The sequence below is a fragment of the Rhamphochromis longiceps genome, linkage group LG10, assembly GCF_057381845.1.
Source record: "Rhamphochromis longiceps isolate RC_006_pf linkage group LG10, R_longiceps_female_GT1.1, whole genome shotgun sequence".
Lineage (NCBI taxonomy): Eukaryota > Metazoa > Chordata > Actinopteri > Cichliformes > Cichlidae > Rhamphochromis > Rhamphochromis longiceps.
In genome coordinates this window covers 2998987-3023961 of record NC_140566.1, presented here as the reverse complement: position 1 = coordinate 3023961, position 24975 = coordinate 2998987, and the positions used below count along the sequence as shown (strand labels likewise).

The following is a 24975-nucleotide window of genomic DNA, read 5'->3' as shown; positions in this document are numbered from 1 at the left end:
ACTTGCACCCACTAACAAACAATAATAGCAAATACAATAGGAATTAAAAATCAATGGTCATGTCTGTAAAGCTTAACAGCTGAACTGTATAAGGCTTCCGTTCAAACAATGTGTTTTTCTGATGTCTTAAACTAAAGTCCGGTTTGAGACAGGCCCTCGGGGCATGTAAGGAGTCGGCATTATTCATGTATTCTGCTGTTGTTGGCACAATCTGCAAATGACGATATGCTCTGTCACAGAGGAGACTTTGCATGAATCACTGGCCTATTTAATGAGTGCTGTGATGGCTTTATTTTAAAGAATATGAGAAAGAATCAATAAAAACCTTCCTTTATTTAAAATTCCCTTCAATACTGTCTGTTTTTTTATACTTTTATAATCATGCATAGAACTGCAGCATTACCTGACTTAATATTTACTGACATTCATGTAAATAATATTGAAAATATGCAATGAACCAAAGCGTTTATTTGAAAATGAAATGATATCTAAAATAATAAAAATAAAAAGATGGATGACCCTCCTGTAGGTCAGGTGCGTAAAAACAAACCGTTCGTCAAGCTCAGCATGTTTATCAGCCCGGCACTAACAGGAAACTCACAATAGTCTCAATGGGAGCCGGTGTTTCAGTGTTTGTAGCTCCCCTCAGATATTCTGTTTATTAATAGGAGCCTGTCGACACACAAGGTAAATCCCTCTAATATGTTTATTTTTCTTTGAGGTGTATTTCAATTTGCGCTGCTTCGAAACGGTGGAAGAGCTTTTACAATGCAGGTTACACCGGAAGTCCTCTTTAGATTGTCTCTAACGTGACGTCTAAGTGCATCCTCGGCTAGTGTCTCTGGGATGCTGAGCGGGCAGGCGGGGCCGTGTTTGCTTGCAGAGCCCTGCCGTGGAGTGATGTAGCAGGACGTACGGACACAGAGGACACAGAGACGCGGAGAGGACGTCTGTTAGAAAAAGAAAAACCTCAAAACAAAGTCGTTCAGTTCTGCAGCTGTGTTCCCTGAAAGCGCGATGGGTTTCCACACGAAGCAAATTTAACGCCAAAGACAGCATCGCATCCCTCCGTGAAGCTCGGACATCTTGGTTCACTGACAGCACAGAGTGGACTAACGTCTCCCCCCTGTCCGAGCCGCGGGACACCGTGCTGTAGCGGAGCTGTGAGCTCGGCTCACCATGGCGTGGCCCTGCATCAGCAGGGCGTGCTGCATGGCCCGCTTCTGGAACCAGCTGGACAAGGCTGACATTGCGGTGCCTTTGGTCTTCTCCAAATACACGGACGTCTCCGAGATGCAGCACATCCAGCTGCAGCCGCAGCTACATCCTCCCCAGGCCCGAGTTGCTATAGAAACGCAGCCGTCTCGCGCAGAAAGCCGCGCCGTTCCGACTGCACGCGCGCCGCGAAGGTGCGTCTCCGAGGAGCGCGTGTGCAGCTCTGTGATGCGCGAGGACTTTAAGCACTGGAAAGTGCGTCCCGAACCGAGCTGTAAGCCCAAGAACCAGTACCACGAACCGGAAACACCGTTCAACAGTGAGACCCAGTACCAGAAGGACTTCAAGCCCTGGCCCATCCCGAAGAGGTACGATCACCCCTGGATACCCAAACCGCCTCCGAGCGCCTCCGCGGGAGAAGATCGCACACCGGCTAGGTCCAAGTACCCAAAAAAGCACGTGGTGGTGGCGGAGGCGGACAGCGGCGTTGAAAAAAGCGCTATAGCCGACAAGGTCCAGGAGAAGGACCTGCTCCAGGGCCAGGAGAGGAAAAAGCGCGTCAGCAAGAAGGAGGGGGAGAAGAAAGTGGTCCTGAAGGGGGATGGAGAGGGCAGAGGGAGGGCGGCGGACGCCGTGAACAAACAGATCAAAGAGGAGATTTCAGGCGGCAGCTCCTACAAGTAAGTTAATACAGTGCCTGTCACTGTGTGTGTGTGTGTGTGTGTGTGTGTGTGTGTGTGTGTGTGTGTGTGTGTGAGAGAGAGAGAGAGAGAGAGAGGGTGCTGAAGGCCTCAGAGCCCTGTGAAGGGTCAAAGGGGTCAAAGCTGACATTAAAGAAATATCATTGTCATAAAGTCAATTCAGAAAGACAGTTGTGATCACACTGCTAACTGCAAGAATATCTGTTAAGGAAGGGGTTCAGATGTTGTTATGGGTATAATAATGTTCACAAAGTGAAATTAGTTACAATTTAAAAGCTGATCTAATTGTGCATCCTTACTAATCATTATTTTTTAGCCAAGAGTTGTCCCATTTTCTTCAAGCATTCATATTTTTGTCTTTTAAAATGCAGACTTGCAAAAAAAAATTTAACTGAGCCTCAATATTTACCCAGTTCTGGGTCAAAGGTGAGGGAACCTTTCCATCCTTTACACCACCACAAACAAAACAAACAAAGAGAATAAAGAATCTAATGTATCATTTTTATATAGTCCATTATTAGCTGCACAGCTGGATACAAACCTGAAATCAAAGGGAAATGAGCAGGAGGCCTTTCCACAGAGGAAACCCTCCTGAATGGGTCTCTATGAGAAGCTTTGTTGAGGTTGCATTGCAGGTGTGATAATCATCAGAACACAGAGCTTAATTGGGGGTGACTAACAGAGAAGTTGTTTCACAGTGTAATTCAGTCAAAGCATGCAAATGCATTACACAGCGGTCAACTTGTATTTTCTCCACTGAAGGTAATTAAGCTGAGTGGAAAGGTCAAGGTGCAATTGTTGTCGAGCGCTGTTGTGTTTAGTTCTATGAGTCTAATCTCTGTACTGCTATGCAATGTTCCTGAGGGATGGTGATGATGGCGACTGGTGGATAGATGAACATCAAGTCATGCACGTCTAAGCCACTGTACACATGCCTCAGCTGATACTCTATATATGTTATACTCAAGTCCTATGGAGGATACTGCTGTGCTATACGCCGATTTTGTAGAATATTCAACATTCTGTTCTTCGTGTTATCTTAAACACCTCTCACAGTATACTCCTAAATCGGGAGTCTTGGCTCAGAGCTGATGCAGGTTTGGGCTTTTAGAGGGAGCCTGGCTGAAGTGAGACTCTGCTGGCAGAGGTGAGTGGTGCTGTGTGTGATCACTGAGGGAGCCTTACAGCTGTTTGGTGCCTTGCTGGCGTGCCTGTGTTGTTAAGCATCAGCAGGGTACAGACCAGGGCTTTTCCCCCGCACGGCATGAAATGGCTGCACTGTGACAAGCAGAAGCCCAGTCGGCTCGCTGTCTTCCTCTGCCAGTAGAGACTCAAAGCAGGTCAGCTGTGGGTTAATGCCACAGATTGTATGCACACACACACACACACACACACACACACACACACACACACACACACACACACACACACACACACACACACACAGTGTTTGCACAAAAACACTGAAAGAAATTTGCTTCAAATTATGTTTTCAAGTTCTTGATATGTTTTTAAGCAGGCCTTTAACACATGGCAATGTGGCTGAACAAATACAATCCTTTATAACTGCTTTATAACTACAGTTTTCATGAATGTAAAACTGAATTTTAACCTTCAAAATTCACTATGGACATCTCTGTTCTTATATGATGTCAGACAGATATGTAGCTACACTTGGAATTGTCCTTTGCATTTACTTGACAGAGTAACAGACTGTTTAACTTTCAAAATTTAATGCCATGGTGGGTATCCAGTTCATAAAAACTCCTAAAATGCATAGTGAAGAGCTCCATCTTCTTTTATGTTATTTAAAAAAAATTGCTTGGCTGAATACATCACAAAGCTGTTTCCTGTCTCTTGCAAAAATACTTCCTCCAGAGTTAAATATGTGACTTTAAATCAAGAACTGAATTACTGAGTTGTGCTCGTATTACATGTGTGAGAACAACATGGTATCCATTACATCTTTCAAGCTTTCCCAAATGATTTTGTTAACTTGCTGATATCCCAGAGGATGAATCCTCAGGCTTCTTCCTCCTCTCACCCCTGACCACTTGAGCCTCGTTCTTCTGTTAAGTCTTCCTGTCATTATTATGGAAATTTATTTATTTTTTTACAGTGGGTCCAAAACAAAGGACGTTTTCTGTGAATTAGCAAAAACTTCCTGTTTTATAATGACTTGTCAGAACTTCTCCTGTAATTTTACATATTTATTCATTTTCACAGTTTAAGCCCAGGGAGTCGTAGTAACAGATTTCTTTCATTTACTAGAATAGCATTTCTGTGTTGTGCAGAAAAACTGAGACATACTGCTGGAATTGTACTTCGTTTTCTAATGCTAAGATATCTCAGGGAAAACATGTGTACTGTATTTTTCGGACCATAAGGCGCACCAGATTATAAGCATTAGCGTTCATCCTCCAGCTTCACTGTGTTTATGCTAACATAGCTGTGTAGCTAGCAATCATGTTGCACATCATTATATACCAGCTAGCCCAACTTCAGTAACCCTACAAAAGTCACTGCTGTTTAGTTTTCTGTCTTCATTTATGTTGGAAGTGATAGCAGAGCTGTACGTTTTAATTTGTTCAGAAATCTCTCATTCAGAACATGCTATATCATGTTTAGGTGGAAGCTAGCGAGCTAACTTCCTGCTAACTTCTAACTCTGTTAAATGTAATAAATTCTGTTTTCATGGATGCCTGGATGTTAAACTTAATTGTTACACCTGCTAAAGCAGCAACGCTGATCATTTTATTAAAGATGAAAGAATTTAGACATTTTTTAACTCTCAGTGATGCTGCAGTGTTCGTTTGACTTTGGGACCTGAAACAGACGGAGTTTAGGACCCAGATTCCTCCGAGAGGCTCCTGACTACAGCAGCCGTAATGCTCCAACAATCCATCAAGCGGCGCGGCTTCCTAGCTTACCAAAGTCGGAATAAAACATTTTTGACAGATTTTTGAGCGCCGTGTAGCACATAAAATCGGTTCGAGGTCAGTAAACACAACCAGAATTCATACATAAGGCGCACTGATGATTTTTGAGAAAATTAAAGGATTTTAAGTGCGCCTTATAGTGCAGAAAATACGGTAGTTAAACTTCTTTACACTAATAGAAAAGGAGTTTCACACAAAGCAGACGGTATGTGGCTCATAAGGTTAAAGGAGTTTGACATCCCTCTTATAGTTGTCATGGTGATGTTGTACTCACCATCCCAATCAGACCCTGGTGGACAGATATGAAAGGTAAAATCAAGCACTAATACCTGAATTATGTTTCTGTGGTGACTCCATGTGGAGTCTTCATTGGAGCCTACACAAGTGGCTGATGTCAGCATTTATAACTGTGCTGGTTGTGTTACATTTATGGGGAGGTGCATGTCAGATTACAGCGTAGGGTTTCAGAAGGATTTGGAGTTACGCGTACCTACAGCGTGGATTTAACACAGAAGTATAAATCCACTGTAATGCTGGATCTGCGTTAGTGTTTATTTCAATCAGCTGACTTCATCGCTAATGTCACCTTACACTCTTCATTTCAGTAGTAGAAATTCAGAGAAGTGAGCCTTAGCAAAAAAACAGCATCAGTAGGATGAAATGTTTTAGCTGCTTTCCATAATTATTTGCTCTCAAGTCTGACCAAACAGACAATTAAGCCATCAAAACATGCTGGTGTTGTTTTGTACTAAACCTCAATTGGACAAGTCAATACAACAGAGTTAGAGAATATAAAGTTAGCACGAGCCTTAGATACAGGATAAGCAATACAAAGAATCATCTGTTACTCTTTTAGTATTCTTGTTTTATTAGAAGACACTAACATCAGTTAACATCTGCAATCGTCACTTTGGCTAATCATGTGTAAAGTCAGCCCTCCCTATCACCGCGGGCCAGTGAAACACGAAGCCCTCAGCTCTTTTCTGATGTGGGCACTTGCCATTTCTTTGAACCTTTATTTTTACCAGACAGCGTGCCGAACACAAAGACGCTCTTTCTGCAGTGCACCTGGGAAAATGCTCAAGGCTTCTGCAGTTCTTTTCATTGGAAACAGTTTTTCCTTTTCTTGCCCCGACTTGGTGCAGCATTTTCAACCAAAGCCCATCCCACCGTCATTTCAACGCCAACTCGTCGTATTATGTGTAAAATGTCATTTTATGCATGAAAATAAGTCTCGAGTTTCAGGCAGTGGCTGCTGTCAGACTCTTTGTTATTGTGTGGTTAGTGTTTGCAAAAACTGTAAAAGACAAAGCCTGCTCTTCATGCTGACAGCGTTGTTTGTTGCATTGTGCAACTGTGTCGACTAACAAAAGACATCCAAAGAGCAGATCAGGCAGAGCTGTCGAGAAGATGAACGCCGATGCGGCTTCATCGCTGAGAGTGAGGCAGGTAGAGCAGGTTCATCGAGTTCAGAAAAGATGAGAAGACGACTGAGGAAGTACATTTTTAATTTGAATTTACGCCACGTTACTGTCATTCAACGCATTTATTAACGCAGTGCCCTTCTTTTGCATGTCCTCTCTCCTGTTTCTCACCTGGGCAAATAAAAACCTTGTTTTCTAAGACAGTAATGTTCAGACTTAAAGACAGTTTATCTCTCATGTCACGTCCACAGAACAACCAAAATGCAACTGATTTTCTTCTGAACTGCTGCATTCTTTAGCGGTGACAGATTTCCAAGTATTGTTGCCCAAATGTAATCCTAAACTGTCAGTTCAGAGTGCTGCCCACTAAAGCTGGGTGTCTTATATAACCACTCTAATCTGATTTTTTCATATCTGATTACAGCGAATGTACAAGGAAATATCCCCAGATTTGATTCTGAGTATGAATGAATTATGTAAGTTAGCATTGCAGTTAGCCCTAACCCTGAACCAAACACTGATTACATTAAAAACTGAAACCAGCCTTTAGCCAAAAACTTGCAACATTAGTTTAGTGCATCACTTTGTGAAGATTTAAAACTGCGCCTGTGTGATTGATGATTGCGATGTACAGTTTCAACTGGACCCCTGAGAAGCTACGGCTGTAAGATTGAGAGGGAGCCAACTGGTCCCAGAGGACGTAGGATGCGTTAACTTACAGCCGCCGTTGCACTCACTGACACACCAAGAAACACGGTGAGGAAGTGGAGCTGTGGTGCGTGGGAAGGTCAATTTCCCTGGATTACTCTGGCAGAAAGCAGCCAGGTCTTGATGTATGGCCAGTGCTGCTGTAAAATCAGGAGTCAGGATGTCCATCAGTGACAACTGCACATAAATTAGGCTTAGCAGTCTCAGTGGGCAAATGTACTTACAGCTTACAGAACAAGGTGGAGCAAAGGTCCACAACATGCTGCATCAATACAGGGAAGTTAAAGGTTAACACATGGGTTGCTGGAGATTTATTTTCTACTAATTTAGTAATTAATTACTCAACTGTAATAACCTCTGGGCATGTTAGGATTCATTGTGATTTGAGTGGACAGATGCATAGAGCAGTTCTTCTCCCATTTTCAGAGGAAGCAGTGAAACAGCATCCTCAGGATTTCAGATTTCAATAGAAGATCCAAACCCTCATCTTCCCCCTGCTCACCTCATTCTACTCCTCCATCCAAACCTTCAGTCTTTGTACATATAAACCATTATTCTTGGCCTTGGCCTGTGTCCTGTTCTCTCTGGCCTGCCAGTAACACCTCATCATGCTTTTTTAATATAGCTGAGCACTGTTTGATTCCACGGTGCAGAAATTTGCAGCCGTTTGTTTGAAAGCATTTTCTGATGACTCTCCCGCTGGGAGAGGTCGGAATTGTGCTCTCCACATACGGGCAGATTTGCATGAAGCTCAGCAGTACTGTACCCTGGCGCGGTTCCACCACGGTCGGTGCCAGCGTTTGGCCGTTGTGACGAGGGCTTTCTCCGCACATCCTCTCAGTCACGGCGGGTCAGCAGAGTGAGCCCTCCAGAGCAGCTTTACTTCTGTTGTCTCTGTATGCTTGGATATTTGTCTACAGAGAGGCAACCTGTGCATGCATGCTTCCATGCATTCCTCCAACACCCTCACAGCGTGTAGCTTGGCTGTGTGCACTTGAAAAGCTGATTGCTTGACAAGTTGGCCATAACAAGTAGGGGAGTGACCCTTCTTCCGTTCTGGAGTTCACCAGGAACAGAAAAAGCATGAAGAAACATCGTGAATCAGAAATACAGCATGAAAAGCACAGACAGTGACTGTGGTGGACACTTGTTGTTGTTTTTAACTCTCCGTTTCACTTCAGCTCTTCTCCAGGGCTGCTGACGCACCAACAACAGCACAAGCAACAGTAACCACAGACGTACCACAAACTTGCCTCCACCAGGATACAGGAACTCTCTGTAGGTGCATGGGCCGTCTGCAGTCGGTGTGGTAATGAACTACCAACCAAGAGCTGTGTTCAGCCACAAAGAACCACAAAAAGCCCTTTAATAAATTATACCTGTATTTATTATTTAAACCACTTTCCGAGCAGAAGCTGCAGGTTCTCCTGTGGTTCCAGCTGCCTTTTTTTGATTTTGAAAGTGTTGTTTGGATATCAAAAACCACTTGAAGGCAGCATGTCGGCCTTGCAGGAGTTTCCTCACCACGTTTCCCCTTCTTCTCACAGGAGTCTCGCCATGAACATCACAAAATAAATGCACAGCTCTTCTTTTCTTCGTGTACTTGTGATTCTAGGCGGTCCAGCCTACGTACAGCAGTGCACAACCTTTAGTCACCAATAACTGAACTCACTTTCACCAGAAGGGGGTGTTTAAATTTGGATCTTTTATCGTCAGGTGCAGACTAGCTTTGACGTTAGTTAATAAAATCACAATTTCTATGAGATACGAGTTGACTTTTTAATCCACTGATGTCTGAAGATGAGAATCGAGTGGCTACATTTTTTTCCTCACGATTTCACCTGTAAATTTAAGTTATCTGTTGGAGTAAGGGGTTAATGCTAAAAACTATTTTGCAAAGATTATTTTATTACAGTCACATGAATGCCCTAATGGCTTTTTTTAAATAGGAAAAACAAGCGTAACATGTTGACGATGTGTCACCTAACGTAAAATATTACACCTCAGGAGTGTTGGTATTATTGTAGGGTCTACCTCAGCGGTCTCCAACCTTTTTTGCGCCACGGACCGGTTTATGCCCGACAATATTTTCACGGACCGGCCTTTAAGGTGTCGCGGATAAATACAACAAAATAAAACTAGTACCGGTACCGAAAAAAAGAAGATTTATTCATAACACACGTGAAAAGACCCAGGAAAACCGAGTTATTGATAAAAACGATAACAAAATAACGCTGAAAACTGATAAAAACCCTGAAAACCAGACATTTCACACCTGAGCCTCAACTCTCACGGCCCGGTACCAAACGACTCACGGACCAGTACCAGTCCGAGGCCCGGGGGTTGGGGACCGCTGGTCTACCTTACAATATAAAGCGCCTTGAGGCGACTGTTGTTGTGATTTGGTGCTATATAAATAAAATTGAACTGAATCTGCTGAGTCGCCCTCACTTAGATCCATTCAGTAAAGCTCACATAGAGCATTGTATATAAGCTGCTTTAGCCTCGCCACATGTGCTGCACACCTGCTTCACCTCAACTTCCCCCTGATTTAATCAGAGTCATATTTACTGTCATTAACACCTGCTCTGTACATAGATATGCTCTCCACTATTAAAAGATTTATATGAGGGGTGCTAAAACAGAGCCATTCTGCCATATATCAGGTATTGTTGCTCAGTAAAATGCAGACCAATAACTATGTCCAGAGGCGCTGAGCGCATATGAACATCACATTGCTATGTTTTCATGTTTTTTGTAAAAATATTTTTGTTTTGGTTTGTTTATAAATACAGAGTTTAGCTTCATGATATGACAGGAAAGTGTTTTGAACATTGTCTGTTTTTTTGTACCAAGTACACATCGACCTTGGAGACACAGGCTTTATTGTTACCCAGTCATATGTTGACTAGTAGCAGCGATGCTACAGTGCAGGCCGGTGTTTCACACTGTGAACCCTGTCTGCACTCACAATCTGTCTCTTTCTCCATCTTTCTGTCACATACGCGCACGGCCTGTGAGGTCATGCGGGTGCTTTATATCCTTGGCCTTGGACATTGTTGTATAACCTGTCTTTGCATCGTGGCTCCTTGGGCCCCGTCGAGCACTGAGTGGACGTTGGTGGTTATGTAATGGCTCTGTGTGTGGCTTCCACCTCCTCTCTGCACCATGTGAAGAAAGGATATTTGTATTCAGCAGCCATGTCACTGTCACCAGCCTTTGTACAGTATAGCTTACTTTCATATTTCACAGTGTGACATTTCACTTTGGTTTTGTTTAATAGACTACATGTTAGTGTCTGACAGCTAGTTTAAGCTTAGATTAACAGGAGATTATGATAAACTCATGGAGAAGAGAAGTTGAAAATTAGTTTTAATTAAAAATATGTTAAATAATTTGTAGACTGTCACTTGTCTTTAATGATATTCTGCCAAGTGTCACAGTGTAACGGGACAGTTTTACAGTGTTTAACAGAAACACTGTTTCTGTCTGGATTAATTATAATTATAATAAATTATAATAATAATTATAATATAATAATATAATATATAATAATATAATATAATATAATATAATATAATAATATAATATAATAATTATAATAAATAAATTATAATTTATTTATCTGTGAAACTAATTTGCAGGTGATGTTTCTTATTTGTGCTTTAAGTAATTTTGGTTGTGACGTGGAGGACGTGCCTGGGGCTCGGTCTGTGACCCAGCACGTTCATTTGGTTTTTGATCTCTTTTGTTGTATTTTGAAGATGGTGTTAAGTTCTCGGCTCATTGTTTAGTTGCCTCAAGTTTAATCTAGTTATGTTTCACTTACGTCTCATGTGTTTCTTGTCTGTGATTTCAGGTTGTGAAGTTCATGTTGTCATGTCTGTGTCTCTTTATGTTTCCTGTTTTACTTTGAAGGTCCGTGTCTCGTGTCAGTGTTTCTAGTTTTGCTTCCCTTGTCTCGTCCTGCCTAATTACTCCCAGCTGTGCTCTCCTTCTGTGTCTCATTCCCCTCGTTATCCCTCAGTGTATTTAAGCCCTGTGTTTCTCTTTTCCAGTGTTGTGGTCTCCCTCATACCTGTCTTTGTGGGTAGCCTCTCTAGTTTATGTTTGTGGCCGCAAGTTTAGTTAAGTTCTCCTAGTGTCCAGCAATAAAGCTGCTGTTTTGAGTTTAAGTTTTACCTCTGCTTTTGGGTCCTTTCCTTCCTGCCTGCACACAGACCATGACAGGACGACTAATGATGGTTTCATTTTGCTGCTCTAAAAACAAGAGCTTTGTAATTAGTAGGGGTGCAACGATACACAAAATTCACGGTTCGGTTCGGTTCGATACTTTGGTGTCACGGTTCGATATTTTTTCGATACAAAAAAATGTTCATGCATTTTTAATTTGTCATTTATTAAAATTATAAATATATATTTTAACTCAAAAGTACAGTTTTTAAATTTAATGTTGCTGAAACAAAAGTAATTTAAAAAATATATATATCTCAGGGCTCTCAAAATTTCAAAATCCCTGGTAGCCCTTCGGGCAGGGACTCTTCAGTTTTTGGTAGCCCAAAATAAATGTAAGTAGCCCGAATAAAAAAAGAGAGCAATTTTTTGATTAATGTTTTGTTTCCTTTACAATATTATACATTAAAGTATAATATTGTAAAGGAAACAAAACATTAATCAAAAAATTGTTGAAAAACAAATTACAACATTGTATAAAAATGACAATCATCAACTCAAATACTTGGTTCTAATTGAACAGAAATTTCTATGAACTTGTAAGAACTGTGTAGGACTTGAATCAGTCTGTGTCAGATCCTGAATTTGAAATTTCCACTGAAGTCACGGGTAAGAGGCAAGTGTAACCAAGATCGAGGCCATTTGCTTTTTGAAGTTTGCAAAGACTGCTACATTGTGCCAGTGGTAGTTCACTCTTTGCAACATAGTAGCTGTTCTAAACAGATTTTTCAGGTTTATTTTTAGTATGTTATTTGCAGTTGGTGTTTGTTCTGGGAAAGATACTGCAGACTGAGCAATAATGTGTTTCTTGCATTTCTCATGGGTTCTAATGGGGGCCTTTCTTAAAATGACTGGTCCCAGTAACAAAGGCGCTTGTCGACTCAGAAATCGAGAGAAAACCAACAACACACCCGGCAGAACATTATGTTATTTACACGGGTGCACATAAGTGGTCCGCATGTGCGCATTCGCTGTCAAAATAAAAGACGCGCACCAGATAAGAAGTTGCAGCGTGCGTTTGCGTCCATATAAAAAGCAGTTTTTGTCCGCTAGAGTGGGATTTTCACGGCACATTCTGCACCACATCTCTGTGCGTTCATCATTTGTTTGAAGCCAGCTCACCTCCTGCAACCACTTTTCCGAGAATACGCGCTTCTTTTGTGGTTCGGACTCCTGACATTTGTTTGGAGGTAGAGGAACACCAAAGTAATTGCTTAAAGGAACTTCTTCGACATCTTTAAGAGTTTTAAACAAATGTCTGTCCTCCTCCAGAAAATCTTATGTATGCAAACACGCGTTGCAACTTCATATCTTGTGCGCGTTTTTTGGGTTTTTTTTGACAGCAAATGCGCACCTGCGGACCACTTATGTGCAGCCCTGGTTTTTTAGCTCGTCATATTGCAGCCACAGAAATTCTTTTGTCCATGAAACCATAAAGCTGCACTTTCTTTTTGCCTTATAGTCTGATTTGTCATAACTTCTCCGTTTTGTGGTAAGCTTTTCTTTGGCTGTCACTTCTTCACCCTGACCTGTCTTATTTGGCTCAGCAGAACTAAAATATATATCCTGCTGCTTTTACACACGCACACACATAAGCTCAGCGATTCTCTGCGCGATCAACCTCTCACATGTTTAAGCTGCGGGAGATTTCACTTGTCATGTTTGCATAGTAAGCTAACGATTAATAAGACGATGTCAGAGGAATTGGTGCGCAAATTATCATCACTCACAGATCAGTGCTGTCGCTTTTCTATACACAGTTCGCACGATTGCAAAGTGAAAGCAAAAAACAAGCGCAAATTCAAACGCGATTTCAATATGTCACATATTGACAGTGGCTCACCGATGCCAATGACATAATTACCCAGCTACATTTCTGAAAGAATGCAAAAGCATTGACATATATTTTTGCTTCCTACAATAGCCCGACAGGCAGGGTAGAGATAGATTTTGGTAGCCCGACTGGAAAAATCGCTAGCTCCGGGACGTCGGGCTAGCGATATTGCAAGCCCTGTATCTGATTGAGGAATCACTCATCTTTGGAAAAGAGAGTTTATTACAGAGAAATGGCTCTTTCCAAAATAAAAGCTATACTATCCGCTTCTTCTGGGCTATATTCTCAGCAGCATATTGTAGCGGGTCAGGGCTGTTCGGGGTTCTGTTTGTACAGTTATGTTTTGTTTATGTTGCCATAGTGACGGGTGACGCCCTCTCGCTGCGACGGTGTGTCCTTCCGGGGTCAGAGGGCGCCCTGTGTGTTGTTGTTGTTGTTGCTGTGCGGTTGCTGCGCTGAGCAGTTAGCTAGCGGCAGTGTTCTTCTGCAGATGTCAATAAACGGCTGTGCTCCCTGGCTAGCTCACGGGAAGCAAGACCAAACGACACCTCCGTCTCCTCCTTGTCTGAGCTCGCCACAATATTAAACATATCAGGTCCCCATAAGGAGAATCCTGTGCTAACGGCTGTCTAAATGACTCGGGTAAAGTTTGTAGCATGCATGCTTGTTGTTTTTGTCTGCTTCCACTTGTCTTTGCACTAGGATGATGTCGGCGTAAATGTGCAGTCATATTCGTTGTGTTCCCACTAGTGCTGTCAGCGTTAATCTCGTTGAAATGACGTTAACGCCACAACACGGCAAATCTCCATTAACGAGCTACCCCTGCGTGGGGCTAGACAGCCAACACGTTAACGAGCTAACTGCGCTAACACACTAGTTCCCACCCATGTAATTGAGCATTGTGTGGCACATCCAACATACTGTTTTACTTTAGTCCATACCTTCAGGGTCATACGTCACATGAAAACCAAAATAATTCCAAACGCCAGATCTGAATGAGGTTGGGGGAGGTTCAATTTGCCATGTTGCAAGGAGAGCTTAACTTCTGTCTTGCTAGCTTGCCCTGCGCTCTTCCTTCTGACGATGCTGTCTGTGTTTAACGCTCAGTGGATCTGCGCTCGACAGTGCAGCCTAGGCGGAGTAGTCGAACGCAGATTCACTGAGCGCTCAACACAGACAGCATCGTCAGAAGGAAAGTTGATAAAATAAATTACAAATGTTGTATTGTTCGATACATATGCGTACCGATCCGAAAGCACTGTATCGAACGGTTCAATATCGATACGAGTATCGTTGCACCCCTAGTAATTAGCTACCTGATTTCAGCATTTTGCTGCAAAACACCACGTGACGAGCTTGAATCTTAAGAACATAAGCCAAAAAATAGTGAAATCCAAGTTTCATATGTTTTCATCCAGATTACTAAAACTTTTAAAATCATATTTGTTTAGAAATCTTTTTCAAAATACTTTTAAAAAATGTTTAAGTAGCTGAAGAGCAAACCTGTGTTCAAACAATAGACACTATGTGGACGAGAATACTGGGCTGCCTACAGATTGCGCCTACAGGAGCTGCTCAGCCATGGAAACCAAATGGCACGAGGCTCCTGGTGCACAGTTTTTATGCTGAGGTTATTTCCAGAGCAGGTTCGGCGCTGTCTGTGACGTTTCTGCATTATGTACCTCAGCACTCTGCGACCTCATGCTGTAACCTCACATGGTCTGAGTTGCTGTGGTTCCTAAACACTTCACTTTGCAGTAATATTGAGTATACAGCTGATGGTGGACTGTGGACCCTAAATCCAACGAGCTCTTTAGAATGACTCAGTCTTTCACTAACGTTTGTAAAAGCAAGCTTGGTGCATGCATGCATGGACTACTAATGTTAAAAGAACACAACGCGCTGCAGAGAAAAATACAGTGTGATTAAAACAGGAGCGATGGAGCTGTGCAAGGTGATGTAAAATAAATGCCTTTAATACACAGCTCATATCCAGACACTGTGTGGATCATGCTAGCCATACATTTTAAATGTCAGTGATACAGAGCACATGCTGCAGGCCAGCCTGCACTGAAGGAATGCCATACTGCTGACCTTCTTCAGAAATGCTGTGTGAGGAGGACTACAGGATATCACACCATCAAATTGTGGTGCAGACCTCCTCCCACCTGCACTACCTCTGACATTCTCTGCTCTTCAGTAGTAATGCACCACTCGTTACAGTTTTTCTCTACACAAGCATTGCTAAAGTTAGTAACAGCAAAACTATGCAGATTCTAATAGTGATGATCGTTAAACAACCACCACAATGGCACAAAGGTCCACACAAATGGGACTTTTCTTTCAGCTTTAGTTAAACACAGCTGCTCGGACTCATCATGAAATGATTTTGGTGAGATCATGTGTAAGGTCAGGATTACTCTGATCTCACACATTTTTTGCCATCCTGTGACAACATATCTCAGGACCTTCAGTTCATTTCTTTAAATTTGGCACAAATGCTCACTTTGACTCAAGGCTGAACCTTTCGATGGCCATTGTATTATAAAGATGCACAATAAGCACATAGAATAGAATACAAGAGAATCTGGTCTTTAGTGATGACGTGATGAATCCTGCTTCTGGGCCCAAACTACTCTGCGTTTAGTAAGGCTGTTGTGTTTTTGACATGTATTAATGTTTTGTATCTTGTTCTATTTAATCTCAACAAGCCCCTAAAATGTAATGTAATGTGATGTAACTCCAGCCCAGCCCCTGCAGCAGTATATTAATGACTAACCTGGTATTGTAGATGGATTATCTCAGTTGTTCTCCTGACTGAAGTTTGGTCCGTTTACAGCATCCTGCCATGTGATTGCATTTGTCTCTAACCATCGGGAACCTTCATGTTAACTTTTATCCAGTGGAAAATTGTTAGCGTTCATCCTCCAGCTTCACTGTGTTTATGTTATGCTAGGATAGCTGTGTAGCTAGCGCTCACGTAGCACATCATTATATAGCAGCTAGCCCAACTTCAGTAACCCTACAAACGTCACTGCTGTTTAGTTTTCTGTCTTCATTTATGTTGAAAGTGATAACAGAGCTGTACGTTTGAATTTGTTTCAGAAATCCCTCAGTCAGATATATTTAGATGGAAGCTAGCGAGCTAACTTCCTGCTAACTTCCTGCTAACTTCTAACTCCATTAAATTTAATAAATCCTGTTTTCATGGATGCCTGGATGTTAAACTTAATTGTGACCCCTGGTAAAGCAGCAACACTGATGATTTTATTAAAGATGAAAGGATTTAGAGAGTTTTTCGACTCTCATAATGCTGCAGTGATCATTTGACTTTGGGACTTGGTTTGGAAGTCTTTGATCCTCGAGCAGGTGGCAAGGGGTGTGAGCTATAGTCCACCAAGAACATCATCACTCAGCTCTTCCTGTTCTCCAGATGGCTCAGCGCTCTGTGAAGGTTGACGGTAACGGCATCCTCTGTCGACCGATTTACCCTGTAAGCAAACGGGTGGGGGCTCTGGCCTTTGTAGTTGGTGAGGGCTTGGATGTCTCTCCACACCTTGCGGGGGCTGTTATCAGTGAGGAAGCCCTCTATCCTCGTCTTGGCCGCTTTGATGCCCTTCGTCAGGTTGGCTCTGGCCGAACTGTCTCTCAGCCTGAAGGCTAAGTTACGAGTTCTGATCAGAGCCTGTACTTCACTCATCATCCTGGGTTTTAGGTTGGTTTTAGTCGTTGACACACTCTCTACAGAGCGCTTAATGAAACAGTCCTGTAGCTGGAGGAGACCATCATCTTTAATGACCCGGGTGCTTGAAGGGTTTGTTTCCTGAGGGGGGGGGGGTGTAGGCAGAGATGAGGAGCAGGGAGAGGTGGTCAGATTGTCCCAGGTAGGGGAAGGCGTATTTATAGGCATGCTTGATGTTACTGTACACATGGTCCAGTGTCCTGTCCTCCCTGGTTGGACACGTTAGCATGTTGGGGAAATTTGGGGAGTAGAGATCTCAAACATACCTTATTAATGTCCCCAACAACAGTTTGGACGTCCAGCAGGTGCTGTCTCTGCTATTTACTGATAATAAGTTGGAGGTGGTCGAGTGCTTTGATTCATTTGGTTAACAGTGTGCTCATACTCCGCATGTGGGCTTTGACCTTGTCCTCTAAAAGCACATTTGAACTCCACAGCTTAGATGCACAGGTCAATATTTATCATCCAACTTCCAATACTGAACAGTGCCATCTTACACTGTAGATCTTGCAGGATTAGTAAAAATGAGCACCAGCTTATTTCCTGTTTTTCTCCACAGAACTGAATTCAAAGCGTACAGAGACGTGAAGCCAGTAAAGATGATACGGGCCAAGTCCCAGTACCTGCCACCGGATGAAAAGACGAGCTTGGAAACCAGCTACAGCGCGACCTTCAAGGCCCAGTTCCCGCTGCAGCCTGCTGACAACAAGGCCGTGGAGAGGAGGAGGATACGCAGTTTGTACAGTGAGCCTTACATAGACCCCGGCAAACAGGTGAGAGCACACCTGCCAAACTTTAGTTCAAATAAATCTCGTGATAGAAATGAGACCTGTGATGTTGATGTGCAATCCTTACCATGATCATCTCATTGCACACCACTGAGGCATGTCAGCTCAGGATTCTCTTTTCCACTATCCACCATCCTTAGGTTGACAGGTATAGTCTCCCTCGCTCTAAATCCAAAAAGTCTGGAGCCACAGCAGCAGGCCAGAGCAAGCCAGCGAAGAAACCCAAAGATAAGCAGAGCACTGTGCTGAGGGGCTCCAAGAAGGCGACCTCAGAGAACCAGCCCGAGAACCGGCCTTCGGTGGGGGACAAGGAGAAAAGTAAAGAGATGAACAACAAACTGGCTGAGGCAAAAGAGTAAAAATCATTTAGCACTACTTCTCCTTTTCTTTCTTATTTTCGGGGAGAAACGAACACAGAGGCTGCAAAATTGATTCTCACATCGGTTCTCATCTGTCTCTCCTTCCTCCCCAAGCCTCTTTCTCATCCTCTTCCTCAGTGCTCTGTCACTACCTCCTGGCCACACTGTTACAGTAACATTAGAATAAGATGCTGCGCTGTGATCATGCCACGCCATTGCTCCTCCTGTATCACGCTATGCCTCATTGCTTCAGAGTGGGCGTGAGCATCCTCTCCCCTCTCTCAGCCTATTCACCCCCCCCACTCTGCTTGCCTCCATCTCCAGGTTGCCATGGCTACTGGCTGTCTGGCTAGCCAATCGCTGAATGCACAGGCCCAGCGACAAGCAATTCTGGCGGATGGCTTTGATCAGCCGAGCAGATTGCATTGTTGAATTTATCAAGGATTTGTTTCTTCCCTCCTTTGTGGGTTTTTTTTTGAGAAAAAATGAATCAGATTGGCACTTTGGACATGCACAAAAATGAGCAGCAACTCTGAAATCTTTGATAAATGTCCCGCTTGGTTTATCATGATGAGCGTCTGATACCTGCTCTGTTATCTTTGCTGCTGTTCTCTGTTCACGTGCTCAGAGTCTGTGTTGAGCAATATCAGCTTTGCCAAATGTGATTCGTAATCAGTGTCTCTTTCTGAACTAAATTCTGTTGTACGGCTTTTTATAATTCATCTAAAGAAAAACACTTGAGCATTTTTCTCCGCTCGCGTGAGGCTCATTTCATTTCGTAACGCACCGTTCGTAGCCAACAAACCATCTAGGTCACACTAAACTGATCGTGCATTAAACACCAGTCAGTCTGCAGAGCACTCGAGTATTCCCCCTGAACTAGATAACATTGTCATGCAGGCATAAAGACATAAAGACGGGGAGTAGTGACGTCGGTTCTCAGAATCAGAGAGAGATGAGTTCAGTGAAACTGGGAGATGTTGTGCTTCTCATCGTTCTCGCCAAGTGCCGAGAGCTGTCAGTCTCACTGACCATAGTTCAGTGTAATCACCCCAACACTGTCTTTACTAACAGGTCTGGTCCCTGTGCTGTCTGATTTAGACTTCTTTGTAGAGCCTCTGATGTAACCTACATAAGTGGCCGACTTCATTTATGCTTGTGCTGCTGCGTTGTGTGTTAACCATGTGCCACGTGGTCGTGTCCTGGTGTTTTACATGCGGTGGCAGAAAGCAGAAGCAAAATAAAAGGCTGCTCTTTGTTCTCATTTGTTATTTTTGGGGCCAAACATATTTGTCCCCCGAGTTTTTCCACTTCTTTTCAAATTACCTCACCCCCAGTAGGTAGCCTGTAGTTTCTGTAATCTCCCCCCATGTGTCTGCTGACATTTGTGAGTCCTTATACTGATGCTATATGAGACTGTGATTGTTTATCTCTCACTGATAAATGTAAAAAAATTGCAGCGAAAAACATGTAGTTCCATTACTATGGAGGTCCACGTCAGTTACGCCGTAGGTTATGGTGTAGATTTCCTGCTGGAGCATAAATCCCCAGTGTGAAGGTGCATGTTGTGCATCTGCTTTTCTGCAGACTATAAACTGCAGCTGGCTGACAGCAGACATCTCATGCTGCACCTTAAAGGAGCGTTCTGTACGGCTGAGGCACAGATCTGAAAGAAAAAACAACCGTCTCACTGCATTTTTTTAAAGTTCCCGTAATCTGATTTTCTTTGTGCTTATAAATACTTTTTTCCTGATATTAGAGGCACAGCGATGTGTCTGCTGGATCCCATCGTTCATCGCTCTCTGTTTCTGAATCCCGCGTTTTACTTCAATCACTGAGTTTATTTATTAAAATGTTGATTCTCTTTGTCTTCAAAGTGAACATGGTAGTGCAGAGAAAATCGGATACCTTCAGCAAGATGCTGAACAAAAGAGAACACGAGGAAAGTTTCACACTGTTTGTCTGTGAAAAGTTGTGTGTATATAACTTATATTTACTACTAGTTTATAGCAGGGATACATGCTGGCTGAGTCCAATTCTGCACTTACTGTAAAGTATCAGCTGCTTCATCCTAGTGTACATAGAGACACATTGTTTTGCATTAGAAGACAGTCTTGTTATCTTTGTGCTCCACCCTACACACACCTCTGTTTTCATGCATCTTTCTCTCCATTCTGAACGATGGACAGTCCCTTCTCTGTTTGCTGTGGTGTCTGAGACAGCAGCAACTCTTACCATCACCGCTGCATCACATCTACACAAGCTGAGCACTCGCTCCATCAGGGATAAAGGCCTGACTCATTTAACATTTTGCAGCCTTTGGTTGGGGGTTTGTCATGTAACACGGGTGGGGGTGGGGGGGTGGAGTGGGGGGTGGGGTGGGGTGGGGGGGCTTGTAGGGGCAGTAAAATGTAAACAGTGCTTAGCACACCACACACCCGGTGCTATCTTTATGATTTTTAGGCAAATAAGGATAGAAAGTATGGTAAAGAAAGTGATGTCTTGGACAAAAAAAAGAAAAAAAAGTTGTGATGTGCTTGTGTTTCTATCTGCTTGCTCATATTTAATGAAACATTACAAATAAATGCAAACAAAAACCAAAAAAGCAGAAAAAGCAGTGTCTTCTTTGCTTCTTTTTGTTAAGAAGAACCATGAAAAATTACCGGTTGCAGGTATCTGTCAGTGTTTCTTCCTGTCCAAGTCTTTGTCTTTGTGACAAACAACATTTCTGAAAAAATATATCGAGATTTTTTTTAAATCCACATGGAAGAGAATTTTCTCTCACAACTTTCTTTCTATGCTTATCAAAGATTGCGCTGTGTTCTGGCACGAGCTCTGACATCGTTCCCCGCTCCTGCATGTTGCCGTCACATGAGAACCGAAGAATATATTATTTTTGCATCGTGTCTCAATATATTCTTAGAACTCGTGCGATTTATGGAGCAACAAGCATGAGGGAGGATGTCCAGACACTTATTCCAGAACAAGATGTCATGTGCTTCGTAGCTTTTAGTGAATTTGCCAAAAAAATAAATAAAATTCCACAGACGTGTGCGCGATGTTGCATTTCACATTGTTCTCTCTCATACTTTAGCCCGGTGGCACGGGCATGCTATTTGAGGATGTCACATTTTGGATGATGCTGTGTCCAATATGTCCTGTGCTAACCAGTGACATTCTGGTTCATTTGAAGGGTTGTGCTAAAACAGTACCACTACATACAACTCTGCCAGCCAATCCGAGATATTGGCTGGGTGCAGACTCTAAAGCAACACCTGTGGGGCTGTGCACTTCCCAATCCCAGGTAATCAAGAGCAACAAGAAGACATAGACACAGAATTGCCACTCATTGTCATTCATACTTGCTCATGGAGTTGTCATTTACTTTTGTTTTCTATTACAGTGGCACACTTTTGTTTTTTTTCTGGTGAACCACCACATTATCTCTGGTCTACTCCCCTCTGTATTTCTCTTCCATATGGACACTAGAGTAAGGGGGGAGGTGGGTTAGAGGGGGACGTTTGCCTGCCTGCTGTCACATCCTACATTTAAGGTTCCTTAAGGTGGCTTTTCTTAAGGAGGCCTTGGGTTTTAGTCCAGTCGTGAGCGACTAGTCCCGATCGAGCTGCCGGAATGCACCCACTCCCCACGGTTAAATTGCATGACTGACTAGTTGAGTTAGCGGCTCAGGTATGACCCCAGTTATGTGCGAGGCAGGTCACTCATGCACTGTAGTCACATGCAAAACTGAAACAAATCCATCTCATGTGGACTTTTCTTTCTTTAAAGCATGCTGCCACTGTTTTCTGTTGGACCTGCAATCTGAGTTTGTGTTCAGTAATTTGGCCCAGGCTTTGCACTAGACTGTGACGAGCGTTAGCATGGGTGTGAGATGAGCGGTAAGTATGGATGGAATGAGGGAAGCGACACTGCTTTGATCAGTTATGACAGGAGCTCTAGGTGCATGCTTATGATCTAATTTGTGATTTGGATTTTTTCCATCGTCTACTGCATTTTGTAGCCTTTCTTTCAAAGAACACCCCGAGACCCTCATTGTACTCTTGGCATCCTGGAAATCGTGATAGCGCTGCGACTAAGCGAATGGGTCAAAGTGCAGGGTGGGCCATTTATATGGATACGGCGTAATAACATGGGAATGGTTGGTGATATTAAAGTCCTGTTTGTGGCCCATTAGTATATGTGAGGGGGCAAACTCCTCAAGATGGGTGGTGACCATGGTGGCCATTTAGAAGTCGGCCATCTTGGATGCAACTTTTGTTTTTTCAATAGGAAGAGGGCCATGTGACACATCACACTTATTGGTAATGTCACAAGAAAAACAATGGTGTGCTTGGTCATAACTTTATTCTTTCATGAGTTATTTACAAGTTTCTGACCACTTATAAAATGTGTTCAATGTGCTGCCCATTGTGTTGGATTGTCAATGCAACCCTCTTCTCCCACTCTTCACACACCGATAGCAACACCGCAGGAGAAATGCCAGCACAGGCATCCAGTATCCGTAGTTTCAGGTGCTGCACATCTCGTATCTTCACACCATAGACAGTTGCCTTCAGATGACCCCAAAGACAAAAGTCAATGGGCAGCACATTGAACACATTTTATAAGTGGTCAGAAACTTGTAAATAACTCATGAAAGAATAAAGTTACGTTGAAATCAAGCACACCATTGTTTTTCTTGTGACATTACCAATAAGTGTGATGTGTCACATGGCCCTCTTCCTATTGAAAAAACAAAAGTTGCATCCAAGATGGCCGACTTCTAAATGGCCACCATGGTCACCACCCATCTTGAGGAGTTTGCCCCCTCACATATACTAATGGGCCACAAACAGGACTTTAATATCACCAACCATTCCCATGTTATTACGCCGTATCCATATAAATGGCCACCCTGTACTGATTGTAAAAAGTAACCTGTATTGATGCAAAGCAGCTTTCCCAACTTTTATTTATCCTTTGGTTTTTTATGTAATAAATTGTGGGAAGCAAAGAAAGAAGAAAGGAAGCCTGCGGTGTTGCTAAATCTTTCCCAGATATTCTCTGAAATGAGCGGTCACAGGGTGCTCAGCTCAGCCCATTACCTTCTTGTGCTTGGCCCTAGAGAAATGCTTCATCACGTGTCTCTTTCTGTCTCCTTCTCTGCCATCTTAACCATGTGCTGCCTCCTAGAGATGCTAAAGACGAGGTTCTCCGACCCAGTAATCATCATTCCCAGGATGCTGCTGGAGGAGAACCACAACCACCGCTGGATAGACCCGGACCTCGGAGAGGTGGCGGCGTCGTACGCTTTGCCCTAGATATGAACCAGACTGAGTAATTCTGCCAGGACTGAGGCAGATACATCTTTATGCAGAGACTGCTGCTCTGTACTGTAAATATCTAGTATTTAAGTTGGACTAGAAAGAAAGAGGTGAATCTCACCAAACAACAAAAAAATCTATTAATACAAATAAAAATACATTGCTATCCAGGAGGATTTCCACGTAATTGAGACACGCATGTTTGAAACAGCTTCAGAGGTTCCAGCTGTTTGACCCACGACATTATTGCAAAGGTGCTACATTATTATTATTATTATCAATATTTTGGTTTCATGCATTTTGTTTTAGGTCAGTCTATTAGTATCAATACCACACCATAAAGTGCTCAACAGCTACAAAATACTGTACTGTATATTGATGGGTTTTAGTGTAAATAAATCAGCAGAACTTGCAGATGGGCTTTATTGCATTAGAAGGTCTGAAGTAAAGAAGTATGCAGCATGTAAGCAAGGACACTTGAATCTGAAATGAGGCCCTGGGACCACGAGGCTGCAGCAGATAATAAAGGCACAAAGTTGAATTAATAAATGAATTTCAAAGTGAAAAAACAAACATATTTGTGTCTGTGAAGGTTCTCAGTCATCCAGGTCATCATAGTCAAAGGAGCTTGCAAAGAAAAGCGTCTGGACTTCTTTAAGTTGCTTGAAGACGTTTCACCTCTCATCCGAGAAGCTTCTTCAGGAAAAAAGAAGGAACACACACATGTAAAGGAAGCACTCAAAACGTGCAGCTATCCTAAATGGGCGTTCTTAAAGTCAGCAAAGAGGCACAGAAAAGTAGACCAGACACCAGCGAGGGAGGATAAGAAGGACAGACGCAACAACGTTGTCATCCCCTATGTAGCCGGTGTATCAGAGAAACTCAGGAGAGTTTTCTCCAAGCATGACATCCCAGTGCATTTCAGACCCAGCAACACGCTCAGACAAAAACTGGTTCACCCGAAAGACAAAACGCCAAAACACAAACTTAACAATGTGGTGTTTGCTGTACAGTGCAGCGAGGAATGCCCAGACCTCTACATTGGAGAGACCAAACAGCCACTTCACAAGCGCATGGCACAACACAGAAGAGCCACCTCCACAGGACAAGACTCAGCATCCATCTGCATCTAAAGGTCAAAGGTCACTCTTTCGAGGTTGCCAATGTTCACATTTTGGACAGAGAGGACAGATGGTTTGAAAGAGGAGTGAAAGAAGCATCTATGTCCACTGTGAGCGACCATCTTTGAACAGAGGCGGGGTTTACGACACCAACTGTCTGCCATCTATAATCCAGTTTTGAGTTCCCTCCCCAGACGCCTTAACGCCCACTCACATCCTGGGCCATCTGACCTCAGGAATTCGCATGATAAGGTGGGGCCAGGTTTCACAATGAGCTCACCCGAAACCCTGGCTGATTGGGACCCACACCCAGTTTCACACCTTGGCTCAGGCGATTAGAGGATCATCAGGGGGTCCTTTTGTCCCTCTGTGGGGGGAAACTCCCACTAGGTTTATATCTGGGACTCTCCACCATTTGACCTTAGAACTGAAGAAGCTTCTCGGATGAGAGGTGAAACGTCTTCAAGCAACTTAAAGAAGTCCAGACGCTTTTCTTTGCAAGCTCCTTTGACAAACATATTTGTGCAGATTTCAAAATCATAGTTTTTTGTTTTAATTCAACCTTTTTTTAAAACAGCAACATTTTA

At 43.0% G+C, this 24975-nt stretch overlaps 1 protein-coding gene across 2 annotated transcripts; it reads left to right on the top strand.

The window, feature by feature from the left end:
- Positions 1-419: 419 nt before the first annotated feature.
- map6a (microtubule-associated protein 6a) lies at positions 420-23382 on the top strand. 2 transcript variants are annotated; one of them, XM_085419855.1, is made up of 5 exons: positions 420-1895; positions 17356-17569; positions 17725-17939; positions 21137-21247; positions 23137-23382. In XM_085419855.1, exons 1-5 carry the CDS (start codon positions 1180-1182, stop codon positions 23282-23284), a joined length of 1404 nt encoding a protein of 467 aa, XP_085275981.1. In that variant the 5' UTR covers positions 420-1179; the 3' UTR covers positions 23285-23382. The 2 variants fall into 2 exon arrangements, with proteins under 2 accessions (XP_085275981.1, XP_085275980.1); XM_085419854.1 differs by lacking the exon at positions 21137-21247 and having other exon boundaries at positions 423-1895; positions 23137-23380.
- The last annotated feature ends 1593 nt before the right edge of the window (positions 23383-24975 follow it).

Bases quoted from the DNA above. Each gene is read 5' to 3' on its own strand.
- map6a (XM_085419855.1), top strand. From the start codon at position 1,180: ATGGCGTGGCCCTGCATCAGCAGGGCGTGCTGCATGGCCCGCTTCTGG. The intron at 17,570-17,724 runs GTGAGAGCACAC...CACCATCCTTAG, and splicing joins ACATAGACCCCGGCAAACAG to GTTGACAGGTATAGTCTCCC. The intron at 21,248-23,136 runs GTAATCAAGAGC...GCTGCCTCCTAG, and splicing joins TGTGCACTTCCCAATCCCAG to AGATGCTAAAGACGAGGTTC.